This window comes from Trichechus manatus, unplaced genomic scaffold, assembly GCF_000243295.1.
Source record: "Trichechus manatus latirostris isolate Lorelei unplaced genomic scaffold, TriManLat1.0 scaffold00057, whole genome shotgun sequence".
Classification (NCBI taxonomy): Eukaryota; Metazoa; Chordata; class Mammalia; order Sirenia; family Trichechidae; genus Trichechus; species Trichechus manatus.
Window position 1 is genome coordinate 1,025,707 of NW_004443993.1, and position 16,097 is coordinate 1,041,803.

General features: G+C 49.9%; 1 protein-coding gene across 1 annotated transcript in view; it reads left to right on the plus strand.

The window, feature by feature from the left end:
• The first annotated feature begins 7,171 nt into the window (after positions 1-7,171).
• DOCK6 (dedicator of cytokinesis 6) overlaps positions 7,172-16,097 on the plus strand; it is a 43,286-nt gene continuing 34,360 nt past the window's right edge. Inside the window, exons 1-7 of the mRNA XM_004378326.2 lie at positions 7,172-7,205; positions 12,695-12,704; positions 13,023-13,110; positions 14,032-14,207; positions 14,456-14,524; positions 14,717-14,846; positions 15,772-15,984. Of these exons, the coding sequence (XP_004378383.1) occupies positions 7,172-7,205; positions 12,695-12,704; positions 13,023-13,110; positions 14,032-14,207; positions 14,456-14,524; positions 14,717-14,846; positions 15,772-15,984 (720 nt within the window). The remainder of the gene's footprint in view (positions 7,206-12,694; positions 12,705-13,022; positions 13,111-14,031; positions 14,208-14,455; positions 14,525-14,716; positions 14,847-15,771; positions 15,985-16,097) is intronic.

Sequence of the window (16,097 nt, forward strand, 5' to 3'; positions counted from 1 at the left end):
TGTCCGAGCCCCGCCCCGGGAGGCCCGCCCCCACCCCACCCCCGGCTGGGGCGCCCCCCATTCACTTATTGGCCTTGGCGGGGGCTGGGGAGGAGAAGGCGGCGAGGGCGGCAGGGTCCGGGCTGGGGACCTCTCCGGGGCCGCGAGCGCGATGGCGGCAGAGGACGCGTGGGGGCGAGCCCCGGGGGCTTCCTGGAGGAGGTGGCGCAGGGAAAGAGGGTGCCGGATGCCTCTGTGCCTCTCCTCGGTCCCCGAGCCCGAGGAGGAGGTGCCCTTCGTCCCATCTTCTGTTCTGGGGGAGGGATGCTTCTGGCGTCGGGATTTGGGACAGAAGTGGTGCTCGGGCGGCCTTTGAAACCCCTCAGGAAGTTTCCTGAGCCCTTCCCCCTCGCCCCCCACCCTCGAGCCCCGTGGCCAGCTGTCTGGGGGAGCGCAGGAACAGCTGTGGACCCCCTACCCTGCCCTGCTTCAGGCTCTCCCCCAGCATGGGCTAGACAAGCTGGGATGGATGGGTGATTGAATGGAGGAAGTGGGGACTGGGGACAGAACCAGCTGGTGGGCAGACGGGGGAGGGGACAGGCGCCAGGCGCGGGGTTGGGGGATCCATTTCCGCGGCCACTGGGGATTGTGAGAGACTCAGGCTGGGAGGGGGATGTCGGACTCTCAGCTGAGGGACCTCTCCAGAGATTGGCGTCTCTGCATCCATGATGGGTGCAGAATCGGCTCAGTGTCTTCTCAACTGGGGACCTGTGCTAACCACACCCAGGAGAAAGAGCCACCTTGTGGATGGGCCCCTGGCCTGATGGGGACACAAGAAAAGATCCCACCCTTGGGGGCAGACAGTGGGGGACACAGACAAGGAGAAACAAGATAAAGCAGGTTCTTATGTTAGCGATAAGTCCTGTCATGTATGGGGACTTACAAGGCAGGGAAAGAGGATAGAGCGGGTGGGGGCTTCTTTCGATGGGGGGTGGTAGTCAGGAAGGCCTGGATGAGAAGGTGTCTTTTGAGCAATGACCCGATGGAGGTGAGGGAGAGAGCCATGTTTGTATGTGAGAGAAGAGCTTCCAAGCACAGGGAAGGGCAGGTGCAAAGGCCCTGAGGTAGGAACTGGCCTGGTGAGTTCACAGAAATTCAAGGTCAGTGTGTCTGGAGCAGAGTTAATGAAGGGAGTAGTGGCGGCAGATGGTTCAGGGCCTTGTGGATTTCAGGGAGGACTTTGACTTTTACCCCAGTGAGGTGGGAGCTGTGGAGGGTTCTGAGCAGAGGAGGGAGGACCCAACCTAGTGTCTAGGGCATAGTGAGTGTTCATTACATAGTGGTCGTGCTATTTTTATGTCTTAGAATTACCTCTGTGTCTCTGAATTGTCTGTCTTGGGCCTTTGGCCTCAGAGTGTTATTACCATCTGTTCTTTGCTTTGCAGTCCCTGTGTCTTGGGTCCACCCAAGTGAGAAAGAGGGGTCCTGGGTTCCACCCTGGGGAACAGATGCTAAAGAGCCCAGGGCAAGAAGAGTAGGGAAAGATCCTGGGGCCTCAGTGAACCAGTGAGTGAGTGGCTTAAGCTTATAGCCACCCTCAGACAAGGTTTCCAAAGTAACCTAGTAGGCACCTAGTGTGTACGTGCTGAGACCTGGGCCTGTATTCATTTATGCATTCATCCGATCGTTAATTCCACATATACCGTATTAGCTTGAATATTAGGCAGTCTCCTGGTTTCCTAATGAACAGATTCTTTAAAAAAGGTTTTGGGTATATCTTACAAACTTTTATGAATATCGATAACATTTATGAATGTTGCTGTATGCAATATACGATTGTGAGGATGGCACAGGACCGGGCAGTGTTTCGTTCAGTTATACATAGGGTCGCTATGAGTCTGAACCGACTTGACAGCACCTAACAACAACAACATATACAATATAATTTGTTCATCTTGTCACTTGTACCATTTAAAATATAATACACAATGATGATAACCCACCGCTTACAATGCACTTACCACGTTTCTGGGATGTTACTTGTTTAATTGTCCCCGCTGCCTCTTGACATAGGTACAGCTGTTGAAACTGAGGCTCACGGTGGTTAGGTCTACCCACAAGGGTTGCCAGTGGGGAAGTTGTGGAGCTGGGGATCGACCCCACGATCATGTAGCCCCAGAGCCTGGAACAATTCTGGAAACTGCCTTTCCTGCCTTCACTTATCCTGAAGAGCGTTTATGCAGTTTCTTCCTGGGGGGTCTTCATTCCGTGCCTCAGCTCTCTGATTTTGGGCAGTTTGTGTTTTTCACTTAAAGAATTGAGGATTTACTGGAGGGATGTACATCGAGACGTTTCGCTATGCTAAAGTTACTGCTGAATTTCAGGGAAACATCTCCCTCCCATCCTGTCCCCCCTACCCCGTCCCCACCTGTATCTGCAAACACAAGCATGCTCATGTATTATTATTTTTTACCTTTATTGTGACAGATGTCCTTCATACAGAAAAGTGCAAAGTTTATCTTTTTTATCTTTATTTTTTATTGTAGTTTAAGTGAAAGTTTACAATTCAAGTTAGTCTCTCATGCAAAAATTTATGCATACATTGTTATGCGACCCCCATTGCTCTCCTGATACTGTGACAGCACACTCCTTTCAACCCCTGATTTCCTGTGTCCATTCAACCAGCTCCTGACCCTCTCTGCCTTCTCATCTCACCTCCGGACAGAAGCTGCCCATTTAGTCTCATGTATCTACTTGAGCTAAGAAGCTCAGAAGTATCGTTTTATGTCCTGGAGTCCAGTCTAATCTTTGTCTGAAGAGTTGGCCTTGGGAATGGTTTTAGTTCCGGGTTGACAGAACTGGGGGCCATGCTTTCTGGGGTTCCTCCAAGTCTCAGTCAGACCACTAAGTCTGGTCTTTTTACTAGAATTTGAGTTCTGCACCCCACCTTTCTGCTGCTCCATCAGGGACTCTGTGTTGTGTTCCCTGTCAGGGCGGTCATTGGCGGTAGCCGGGTACCATCTACTTCTTCTCGTCTCAGGCTGCTGAAGTCCCTGGTTTATGTGGCCTTTTCTGTCTCTTGGGCTAATACTTTCCTTGTGTCTTTGGTGTTCTTCATTCTCCTTTACCCCAAGTGGGTTGGGACCAATTGATGCATCTTAGATGGCGGCTCACTAGCTTTCAAGATCCCAGACACCACTCACCAAAGTAGGATGTACAACATTTTCTTAATAAAGTTTGTTATGCCTTAATAATGTTTGTTATGCCAAAGATGCCTATGACCTAGATGTCCCCTGAAAGCATAGTTCCCAGACCCCCGCCCCTGCTACTCTGTCCCTCGAAGTGTTTGATTGTATTCAGGAAACTTCTTAGCTTTGGTTCAGTCCAGTTGTGCTGACTTCCTGTGAAGTGTTTGCTGCCCTTCCTTTCACCTAAGATAATTCTTATCTGCTATCTAGTTAGTGAATAACCCTCACCCCTCCGTCCCCACCCTTGTAACCATCAAAGAATGTTTTCTTCTGTGTTTAACCCTTTTCTTGAATTCTTATAGTAGTTGTCTTATACAATATTTGTCCTCCTGTGACTGACTAAATTCACTCAGCATAAAATCCTCCAGATTCCTCCATGTTATAAGACGTTTCACAGATTCATCGTTGTTCTTTATGGTTGCGCAGTATTCCACTGGTTTGTGAATATACCGTAATTTGTTTATCCATTCATCCGTTGATGGGCACCTAGGTTGTTTCCATCTTTTTTGCTATTGTGAACAGTGCTGCAATGAACATAGGTGTGCATGTATTTATTCATGTGATAGCTCTTATTTCTCTAGGATATATTCCAAGGAGCGGGATTGCCGGATCATATGGTACTTCTGTTTCTAGCTTTTTAAGGAAGCGTCAAAATCAATTTCCAAAGTGGTTGTACCATTTTACATTCCCACCAACAGTGTAGAATTGTTCCAGTCTCTCCACAACCTCTCCAACATTTATTATTTTGTGTTTTTTGGATTAATGCTAGCCTTGTTGGGGTGAGATGGTATCTCATTGTAGTTTTGATTTGCATTTCTCTAATGGCTAATGATTGTGAGCATTTCTTCATGTGTCTGTTAGCCGCCAGAATGTCTTCTTTGGCGAAGTGCCTGTTCATATCCTTTGCCCATTTTTTAACTAGGTTATTAGTCTTTTCGTTGTTGAAGTTTTGCAGTATCTTATAGATTTTAGAGATTAGATGCTGATCGGATTTGTCATAGCCAAAAATTTTTTCCCAGTCTTTAGGTTGTTTTTTGACTCTTTTGGTGAAGTCTTTTGAGGAGCATAAGTGTTTGATTTTTAGGAGCTCCCAGTTATCTAGTCTCTCTTCTGGTGTTTGTGCATTGTTACTTAAGGTTCGTATTCTATTTATGCCATATATTAGGGCTCCCAGCGTTGAACGTATTTTTTACTCCATGATCTTTATCGTTTTCTATTTTATATTTAGATCTTTTATCCATTTTGAGTTAGTTTTTGTGCATGGTGTGAGGTATGGGTTTTGTTTCAGTTTTTTGCAGATGGATATCCAGTTATGCCAGCACCATTTGTTAAAGAGACTGTCTTTTCCCCAATTAATGGACTTCGGGCCTTTGTCAAATATCAGCTGCTCATAGGTGGATGAATTTATGTCTGGATTCTCAGTTCTGTTCCATTGGTCTATGTATCTGTTGTTGTACCAGTACCAGGCTGTTTTGACTATCATGGCGGTATAATAGCTTCTAAAATCAGGTAGTGTGAGGCCTCCCAAGAAAAGTGCAAAGTATAAAGAGTAATTATAAAGCAAACGCCAGTGAAAAGGCCACCTGGGTCAAGACAGGGACCGGCTCCACCTTCCCAGCTCCTCTCCCCCACTCCAGCAGCCCCTCTGGATTTTCACCTACCTCTCCTCCCAGAGACATCCACCACGCTGATGGTTGCAGTCATCCTTTCTTCATTTGCCTTGTGGTTTCTCCATTCAAGTTGGCTTCCTGTCTGCCATGCAGTAGTTTTAGAACTTTGTATGAACGGACTCATGTGGGATGTCGTCCACTGGGCTGGCTTCTTTCACTTAGCATAGTATCAGGAAGTGCCGCTGCCTGTAGCCAGGTTCTTCCTGTTTCATTGTTGTGTAGTATTCCATTGTCTGTGTTTCCCCATTGCTGTTGATGAACGCGTGGGTGGTTTCAGTTTGGGACTGCATGGAATGTTCTCAGCTGTGACTCTTGCTGCCTGTGTCTGTGGATTCCTCCTGAGCCCTATGCCTTGGTGGAATTGCTGGACTGGAGTATCTTTACCTTTGCTAGATAATTACAGGTGCTTTTCCAAAGGGATTTCCTGCACCAGTGGATATGCGTTCCAGTTGCTCTCCATCTGTTATCTCTGGCACTTGCATTGTCTTTGAAATTTTCTGCCAGTGGGGGACTCTGTGTGTGTGTGTCTCTGTGTGTGTGTGTGTGTAGAAGAATCTCTTTGTAGTTTCATGCGGATTCATTTTCACCCTCCCTTTTTATACAAGTGGGAGCACACAGCACCCATGTCTTTGGTCATTCTTTTCGTTGTTGTTGTTGTTGTTGAGAATATACACAGCAGAACACACACCAGTTCAACACAAATTCTATATGTACAATGCAATGATATTGATTACGTTCTTTGAGTTGTGCAGCCATTCTCACCCTTTTCTGAATTGTTCCTCCCCCATTAACATAAGCTCACTGTCCCCTAAATTTCCTGTCTAACCTTTTCAGTTGCTGTTGTCAGTTTGATCACATATAGATAGTTCTTAAAAAAGCATAATGCCCAAGGCAGGCATTCTTTACTAGTTAAGCTAAACTATTGGGTTTTGAAAGACTTTAGGGAATATTTTTAGTTTAAGGATTAAAGATTATCTCAGGGCAGTAGTTTTGGGGGTTCATCCAGCCTCCATGGCTCCAGAAAGTCTGGAGTCCATGAAAATTTGAAGTTCTCTTCTGCTTTTTCCCCCTTTTGATCAGGGCTTCAGTCATTCTTGTTTCTGGCTTTATCATCCTCCTGCCCTCAAAGGCTAGCCCTCTGTTGATCTGACCAGCCCTGGGGTGAGTTCCAGTCTGTCTGAATTCTCAGTGATACCACCACTGTGTCTTTCCTCCCTGAGCCTCTGGTCTCTGTAGCATCGTGTTGTGTTGTCTGTTTTTCACCTTAGGAGAATTTATCTCAATAATGGCTACAACCCAGACCTGATCTTTACAGTTTCCCCCATTGCAATTGTGAGGTCCCCTCCTTGGAAAAACTATTAAATTCAGCTCGACAATTTGCCTTCTTGTCCTCCTATCCTTTTTTTTTAATTGCAGTAAAATTTATATAACAAAACATTTGCCATTTCGGCATATTTTAATGCGTACAATTTGGTGACATTAATTATGCTCACCATTTGCCTCCTTTTTTAAAAACCTGTTCCACTGGGGACTCCTGAAGCACATCTCATGGGGTGAGAAAAAGAGAGGAGTGGAGGAGGAAGCCAAGGTTTGGATCCCAAGCACCTGGGAGGATGGAGCTGCCCTCAGTGAGACAGGAAGGCGGTGGGAGGGCAGGTTGTGGCCCTGCTGTGTGCAGGATACCTGGAAGAGCCCCACATGGGCATGCCAAGGAGGGGCGTGGCAGGAAGAACTCGAGGATTCATCAGTGTTTTGTTTTAGTTGCCACCCAGTCGGCTCTGACTCATAGTGACTTTCTGTAAAACAGAACAAAACGTTGCCGATTCCTGCACCATCTCCATGATCGTTGGTATGCTCAAGTCCATTGTTGCGGTCGCTGTGTCAGTCCGTCTCACTGAGGGCCTCCCTTGCCTTTGTTGACCCTCCAGTTTACCAGCCATGATGTCCTTTTCTAGCGACTTGTGTTTCCTGATGATGTATCCAAAGTAAGTGAGCTGAAGTCTCGCCATCCTGTCTTCTAAGAAGCATTCTGATTGTATTTCTTCTGAGACACATTTGTTTGTTCTTCTGGTCAGCCTGTTGCTGTCCAGTCTATTCCAACTAATAGCGACTCTATAGGACAGAATAGAACTGCCCCATAGGGTTTTTTCCAAGGAGTAGCTGGTACATTTGAACTGCTGACCTTAACCATTACGCCACCAGGGCTCTGGTCTTCTGACAGTCCACCATTTTCTTAGTTATCTAGTGCTGCTATAACAGAAGTACCACAAGTGAATGGCTTTAACAAAGAGAAGTTTATTCTCTCACAGTTTAGGAGGCAAGAAGTCCAAATTCGGGGTGCCAGCTCCAGGAGAAGGCTTTCTCTCACTGTCGGCTCTGGGAGAAAGTCCTTGTCATCAATCTTCCCCGGTCAAGGAGCTTCTCAGTACAGGGACCCCAGGTCCAAAGGATGCGCTATTCTTCTGGTTCTTGTTTCTTGGTGGGATGAGGTCCCCATGTCTCTCTGCTCGCTTCTCTCTTTTATATCTCAAAAGAGATTGGCTTAATACACAACCTAATCTTGTAGATTGAGTCCTGCCTCATAAACATAACTGCCACTTATCCCACCTCATTAACATCACAGAGGTAGGATTTACAATACATAGGAAAATCACATCAAATGACAAAATGGTGGACAATCACACAATACTGGGAATCATGGCCTAGCCAAGTTGATACACATTTTTGGGGGACACAATTCAATCCATGACATTCACCCTTTTGCCCCCAAAAATTAATGTTCTTGCCACATGTAAAACAAATTTGCTCCATCATATCATAGCAAAAGTCTTAAGTGAACTCCGAGTCCAAAATCCCAAAATTCCTCTTCATCTGTGAAATCTAGAATACAAGTTATCTGCTTCCAAAGTACAATGGTAGAACAGGTACAAGCTAGACATTTACATTACAAATGGGAGAAATTGGAGGGAAAGAAGGTGTAACAGGCACCAAGCAAGTCAGCAGAATACATTACATCAGCCCTCAAGGCTTGAAAATAATCCTCTGTTCTCTGAGACCATTTACACAATGGCCCTGCCCTCCAAACTCTAGGTATTGGCCACACTCTCCAGATTCTAAGTGGAGGCCCCTCGGCCCTGAGCTTCAGCTCCACCTTCTAGGCCCACTGAAATGGCAGCTCTGCTCTCTCGATTGGGTGCACCATTCTCCTAGTCCATCTGAGTGGCGACTCCACCCTTGAGACCCCAGAAGTTGTGTCCCTACCTTCTGAGACTGAGGCAGATCTGCTTCCTGTGTTCCTTGTCTCTTCAGCTTCTGCTTCCTTGTTCCTTGGCCTCTCAGCCCCGTGAGCCTCACTGCCCACGTCTGCCCTGCTGGAGGCAAGTGTTCCAAAGCTCTTTAGCTCCACTGATAAGTGCCTGGAGGCACCCCACTCCTCCAGTAAACTTTGGCCAGAAGGCACTCAGCTCTCTTGCTCCATGGGTCAGGATAGAGGCGTCTCCTGATTCACATAGTTGCAGGGGCTGCCGAAACCAAGATCGGCAGGTCAGAGAGCAGGGCCTTTGCTCACTCTGGATCCTGCAGCTGGCTGCTATTTGTCTGATCTCCAATGCTTGGGATTTGAGCTAGCAGCTTACCTACGGTCTTGCCTGCCGATCTTGGGATTCCTTGATCTTTGCAGCCTGTGAGCAAGAGCCGTGCTCTCTGACCTGCCAATCTTGGATTCGCCAGCCCCTGCGGCTATGTGAATCTGGAGAAGCCTCTATCCTGACCCATGGACTTGGGATCTTCCAGCCTGTACAACCACGTGAGCCATTTCCTTGATATAAAGTTCTCTCTCTGTATATATTTATATGCTTTACTAGTTTTGTTGTCTAGAGAACCCAGCCGAAGACAATAGTATATTCAGTATTCTTTGCCAACACCATAATTCAAAGGCATCAATTCTTGGGTTTTCCTTATTCATTGTCCAGCTTTCGCGTGCATATGAGGCAATTGAAAATACCATGGCTTGGGTCAACCACACCGTAGTCCTCAAAGTGGTATCTTTTCTTTTTAACACTTTAAAGAGGTCTTTGTAGAAGATTTGCGCGGTGCAATGCGTCATATGATTTCTTGACTTCCACTTCCAAGAGCGTTGATTGTTGATCCTTGACAACTTAAATTTGTCCTTCATTTACCATGATGTTGTTAATTGGTTGTCAGTGTTTAGGTGTTAAGGACCCAAGACAGGACAGAATTGGGGGGCTGGAGGTGAGTATAGAAAGGAAAGAGGTGGGCTCTGGAGCCCCCTGTTCTTGGCTCTGCTCCCCTGTTGTGGGTGATGTAGAAGGTCCAGTGCTGAAGAGTATGACCAACCATGTTTCAGATCTGGGCCCTGCTTCATCTGGCTATGCGACCCTGGGTGAATCACCACCTCTGTCTGAGCCTCACTCGTCTTTCATATAGAAACAGGGCCAGAAATTTCAGCTTTCCAGTTTTGCCTTTGAGGATGACATGGTGACAGCAACCCTTAATTGAGCACCTACTGTTATGCTGAGCAAATAATCCGAGCAGCTGGACTATATGAAGAAGAACGTGGCATCAGGATTGGAGGAAGCGTCATTACCAACCTGAGATATGCAGATGACTCAATCTTGCTTACTGAAAGTGAAGAGGACTTGAAGCACTTACTGATGAAGGTCAAAAAACACAGCCTTCAGTATGGATTACACATCAACATAAAGAAAACAAAAATCCTCACAACTGGACCAGTAAGGAACATCATGATAAACAGAGAAAAGATTGAAATTGGCAAGGATTTCATTTTACTTGGATCCACAATCAACGCCCATGGAAGCAGCAGTCATGAAATCAAATGACGTATTACCTTGGGCAGATCTGCCACAAAAAAACCTGTTTAAGGTGTTCAAAAGCAAAGATGTCACTTTGAGGACTAAGGTGCACCTGGCCTAAGCCATGGTATATCCGGTTGCCTCATAAGCATGCAAAAGCTGGACAATGCATAAGGAAGACTGAAGAATTGATGCCTTTGAATGATGGTGTTGGCAAAGAATATTGAATGTACCATGGACCGCCAGAAGAATGAACACATCTGTCTTGGAAGAAGTACGGCCAGAATTCTCCTTAGAAGTGAGAATGGCAAGACTTTGTCTCATGTACTTTGGACATGTTATCAGGAGGGACCAGTCCCTGGAGAAGGACATCATGCTTAGCATAGTAGAGAGTCAGTGATAAAGAGGAAGACCCTCGACAAGTTGGATTGATACAGTGGCTGCCAACAGTGGGCTCAAATATTGCCAACAATTGTGAGAATGGCACCAGACCAGGCAGCGTTTTGTTCTGTTAGAACAAAATGAGGTAGAACCAATTCAATGGTACCTAACAACAGCTATATGCCAGGCCCTGCACTCAGTGAGGTGGGCATTGTCCTGAACCCAGAGGCCCAGAGAGAGGCGGTCTCTCACCTACACTCGTCCAGCTCCAATCAGAGTACAGAGCTGATGGCTCAGTAATCTGGCTTCCGTGGCCATAGTATTGCGGACCTGGCCGTTCCCCACTTCGGGGGCCTCTTTTGAAGGAGCCCTCCCTCCTCACTTTTCCTGCTTTGGGACAGCAGCTGCAGAACAGCTGGGACCAGGACCAGCCTCGTCCCCTGTCCCGGCGTCTTTCATAAGCCACCCCCCAGCCCCTGTGCGCCCATGATTCTGGAGGAGGCGGCCCCAGCTTAGGGAGTTTGAGGACAAAGTCCTAATTTTTAACACCCTTTGAGTTTCCCAGAACCAAGCCTCTCACCCTGCAGCTGGTAGAAGCAAGACTCTGGGACTGTTGACAGAGAAAATAGATACAATCCAGGGCTGGAGGAGGAATGAGGCTGGGGTCTCAAACTGGAGGCCTTCACATTGGGTCAGGGCTGTGGGCAAGTTTTGTTTGGCCCACAGGGATTTGAATTTCGAGGTCTTAGATAGTGCTAAGGGAGCTCTGGTGATGCAGTGGTTAAAAACTGAGCTGCTAACCAAAAGGTTGGCCGTTCAAATCCACCAGCTGCTCCTTGGAAACCCTATGGAGCAGTTCTACTATGTTCTGTAGGGTCGCTATGAGTTGGAATCGACTTGACAACAGTGGGTTTGGTTTGGTTTTTCAGAAGGGGCTGAGGATCCCAGTTGGCCCATCCTCCCCTCCCCCACCCTGTCTTCAGCGTCACCCAGGCCTACCACACACATTCACCTCGCTGGTGGCCTGTGGACCATTGGGTCTGCGGTCCTCAGCATTGCCATTTTATGGGTACAACTTTTTATTATGAAAATTTCCTGTTGTTAGTTGCTGTTGAGTAGATTCCAACTCATGGCAACCCCATGTGTGCAGAGTAAAACTGTGTTCCATAGGGTTTTCAAGGCTGTGACCTTTCAGTAGCAGATTGCCAGGCCTGTCTTCTGAGGCATCTCTGGGTGGGTTTAAACCACCTGCCTTTTGGGTAGTAGTCAAGCGCTTAAGTTTCCTCTAAAACCATTAAGTGGATTCTAACTCTTAGCAACCCTATAGGACAGGGTAGAACTGCCCCCTAGGGTTCCCAAGGATGTAATCTTCAGGGAAGCAGACTGCCACATCTTTCTTCCACAGAGTGGCTGGTCGGTGGAACTGCCTTTCAGTTAGCTGCTAAGCACTTAACCATTGTGCCACCAGGGCTCCTTAAACCAAACCTGTTGCCATCGAGCCAATTCCGAACAAGATGTGGCAGTCTGCTTCTGTAAGCATTCCAGCCTTGGAAACCCTGTGGCCAGTTCTTCTCTCTCCTATTGGCTTGCTGTGAATGAGTCTCTATGAGTAAGTTTCCTAGCACACTGAAAATTGGCAAATGGAGGGGAGTGAGGCCCAAAAACCCAGGCAATCAGCTTCTTTATTTTAAGAGGAACTCAAGCCCAGAGAGGATGTCCTGCCTTCCCAAGGCCACACAGTTAAAATGTCTGGGGCTCCCCCCAACTCAGCCTGGAGTGGACTTGGGCAAGTTGGACCAGGAAGCAGATTTGAAGGGATTCACTCATTCCATAAAAAAAATTTTTTTTAATTGAGCACCTACTATGTGGTGGGGCCTCCGTGGGGACCAAGACAGCCCTATATCCAGCATTCACAGAGACCTGGGGAGTAGGGGTCTCCATGCTCCCTTCTTCCTGCTATGGGGCAGAGCACAGAGCCCACCTCAGGGCCTTTGCAACTTGCTGTTCCCGCTTCCTGACACAGTCTTCCCCCAGATAACTTCATGGCTCTCTCCCTCGCCTCCTTGCAAGCTCAGCTGAAGAGATTGGGGGCCTGGGGGATCCCCGCCTCTCTGGGTCTACTCCAAATTCCTGATCCAGCACTCAGCCCCCTCCCCTGTGAGTCTTGCCCCTTCAACCTTATCCTCCCCGACTTCGAAGGCTAGCTCAGGTACAGGCAGCCCAGGAAGGTGGTGGCTCCGATGGCTTCACCCTCTCAGCTCCACAGGTCACCACACTTGCCGATGAGAGGCAGCCTCCTGTGGGCCAGCCTCACTGTCTTACACACGCCCTGAGAACGTGCCCAGTGGGTATGGAGTGTCCACTGAATGCCAGGCCCCGTGCTCAGCTCCACACAGCAGGCCTGTGAGCTCAGGGAGGTTATAGATGGGTAAACTGAGGCTCAGAGGCTACAGTGACTTGCCCAAGGCCCCATAGCAAGGGCAGGACAGGGTACACGTTCTGGATGGGATGGAGGAAGCAAGGCCAAGTGTGTTTGAGGTCTCCAGGGTGGGCAAAGGCCCCCACGTGAGGAAGTGGAGGCTAGAAGTCAGCAGGCCTCACTCCAGGCCTGGAAGCCAGTACTGCTGGGCAGCACTCAGACCCCCGGCTGGAGCATCAGGCCCCACCCCGAGGCAGTTTCTCCATCTGTGCATGGTCGGGGTGGGGAGGTGTTGGACGGGCCCAGGCCCAGCTTGTGGAGGATGGGGGGCTGTCCTCCTGCCATAGCCCTGGGGCCCACAGCCTATTTTTCTGTCCTTCTACAGCCTGGACTCTCCCCAAATAGAATGAATTTGTTGGGCCCTGAAGCCCAGGTTCTCAGGGCCTGCTGCCTGAGTTTCTTGCCCCCAGCGGCTCCCTCTCTCTTCCCACAGAACGGTGGCCGCTGAGGTGCGGAAGCAGGTGTCCCGGGAACGTAGTGGCTCACCCCACTCCAGCAGGCGCTGCAGCAGCTCCCTGGGGGTAAGTGTTTGGAGGGGGTGCCCCCAGGACCCTGCTGTCTGGCAGGGGTGGGGCTTCCCCTCTGTCCAGGCTCTGTCCCACCCCCTCCCACCAGTGCCCTGTCCTGTGGGGAGACAGGCGGCTTCCCTGGGCTGGGACCTGGCAAGTCGCAGGGAAGGGGATCCCTTATCCTGGCCCTAGTGCTGTCGTCATTCTTATTTCCTGTGACGGGGGAGGGGGCCTCTCTCTCGCTAGCTGCTTCCTGTAGGGGGGCAGCCCTATGGGTGGTTGCGGGGAGGGGCTCCTGGGCTGATGTCACCCCATCTCCTGCTGCCTGGACCACCCGGGTGGTGATGGGGGAAAGGAGAGATGGGGGATGGGAGATACTTCCAGCTGCAGTGGAGAGGGGAGGCCATCTTGACCAGGGAGCCCAAGGGACTGTCTCTCCCCTACTCTGAACTTCCATTCTCTGTCCCCATGCCTTTCCTTCCACCATTAGTTCCCTGCCCTCCAGGCACAAGGGCATGATTTCCTGCCTGGAACACCTGGAAGGAGGGGCTGGATTGCATTCTTGATGGGGATGGAGAGTCTGACAGTGTTCACTCTCCTCTGTGGCCCCTCCGCAGCTCCAGAACCCTCTATGGCTCCCACCACCCTCCAATTCCAGTCTGAGACCAAGCACAACCCCAGCCCCACCTAAAAAAAACAAAACAAAAACCAAACCCGTTGCTGTCGAGTCAATTCTGACTCAGAGACCTTATAGCACAGCGTAGAACTGCCCCATAGAGTTTCCAAGGAGCACCTGGTGGAATTGAACTGCTGACCTTTTGGTTAGCAGACTTAGCTCTTAACTACTACACCACCAAGGTTTCCCAGCCCCATCTAGTGCCCCCTAATCCCAGCCCTGGGGGCAAGGGTTGCAGCCACTTTGCTCCAACCCAGGTCCCACTGGCTGAGGTTGTTGAGCCCCTGGACTTCGAGGACGTGCTTCTGAGCCGGCCGCCAGATGCTGAGCCTGGGCCCCTCCGGGACATGGTCGAGTTTCCAGCTGACGACCTGGAGCTGGTGCTGCAGCCCCGGGAATGCCGGACCACGGAGCCCGGGATCCCTGAGGATGGGTGGGTGCAGCATCCCGCCCTCCCTGTCCAGGATATCACCCTGCCTCAGTGCCCCCCATTAACATAACATTTCCCATCAGGCTCTGGACTCCAGCAGCCCTGAGTTCACCTCCTAGCTCAGGTCTGTGACCTTGGACAAGTCACACTCTCTCTCTGAGCCTCCATCTCCCCATCCTAAGATAGGCAGAAGTGCAGTCCCAACCTCACTTTGGGCCCTGCCTCTGTTACCCCAATTTTATTTTCCACAGAAAGCTGGACGCCCAGGTGAGGGTCGCCGTGGAGATGTACACAGAGGACTGGGTCATCGTCCACAGGAGGTGGGTCTGAACCCGGAAGAGCCAAGCTGCTGTCTTGGCCAGTCCAGGGCAGCTGGACTTCCTTGGGTGGAGCACAGGGAGGGTGGGTGGTCTTGCAGACCTCATGTAAGCCTCAGCAAGTGCATGGGTGCAAATTGGGGACCGCTGGAGAGCCCTCAGCCCCACTTGCTATCCAGACCTGTCTCCTGCCAGGTACCAGCATCTGAGTGCAGCGTACAGCCCCATCACCACAGAGACGCAACGTGAACGGCAGAAGGGCCTCACCCGCCAGGTCTTTGAGCAGGACATTTCTGGGGATGAGAGGACCAGCCCTGAGGACTCGGTGAGGGAGCCCTGGGCAGGGGTCACCACCGGGGTATGTGCATGGGTTCTTGTCCCAGCTCTTGGTCTCACATGATAGGAAACAGACCCAAATAAGCTTGAGGCTAAAATGAAATGTATCGACCCCATGAGTGAAAACTTAAGGGTAATAGTTGTTGACAGTTTATTAACCGCTTACTGTATACTAAATATTCTGCACTTATTCTCCTTTCATCCTGTGATGATTTTGTTGATAAGAAAACTGAGGCACAGCAAGGTTATTGGAGGACCTTCCCTGGCCTGCTGAGTCTTAAGCCTGTATTTTGTCAACCAACATTGACAGAGCGCCTACTCGATACCAACAATAATTAGTCATTGTTTCTATTGTTGTTTTTAGATGATTATTAACCCATTTGACAGATGGGAAACTGAGGTCCTTAGAGTTGGGGTCAGAGACCCAGGGTCATAGTGCCATACTGGGATTTGAACCAGGGCATTCTGGCTTTGGCTGCTGCTGAGTGTGGGGGGGTCAGGCAGGGTCCTGGGCCAGTGGCAGCTCCAGTGGGAAGAACTCTTCCCTCCCCTGGCAACAGTGAGCAGAGTCCCAGGGACGGCTCTCATTGGCCTAGCCCAGGCATGTGCTCACCTTGGAGCCAGTCCCTGGGGCTGGCAAATAGCATGTTCTGATTGGCTAGTCAAGGGTCACGTGAAGCCCAGGACTTGGGGTAGGAGTAGCCTTCTGCAACAATGGTAAAGGAAGGGTGGTCCCCAGACAGAAGTTTCTGAGAAGGAGGTTAGCAAAGTCCCCAGGTACTCCCTGTAGTAGTGACCCTACTCTCTAGCCCTCAGCTTCGCCATCTGTAGAATGGGTATGAGGACGGTCCTACCTAGGTGGGATGAGGGTGCATCCAGCTGGTGCTCAGTGCTTGCACATTCTCTACTGGTAGGAAGATCCCCGGCGCTGCTCAGGTTCCCCAGACGACACTCCACGAGGCAGCGGTGCCTCTGGCATCTTCGACCTGAGGAACTTGGCAGCTGACTCACTGCTGCCCTCGCTGCTGGAGCGCGCAGCCCCCGAGGACGTGGACCGGCGCAATGAGGCCATGCGGCGGCAGCACCGGGCCAGCGCCCTGCTCGCCCTCTACCCAGCGCCTGACGAGGTGGGTGCCTGCAGATCCACACAAGTCCTCAGGCCAATACTCATCTGACCGACATGTATCCCTATATATTATCCTACCAACATTCACTGGGTGCCTGCTGTATACCCTGGGTG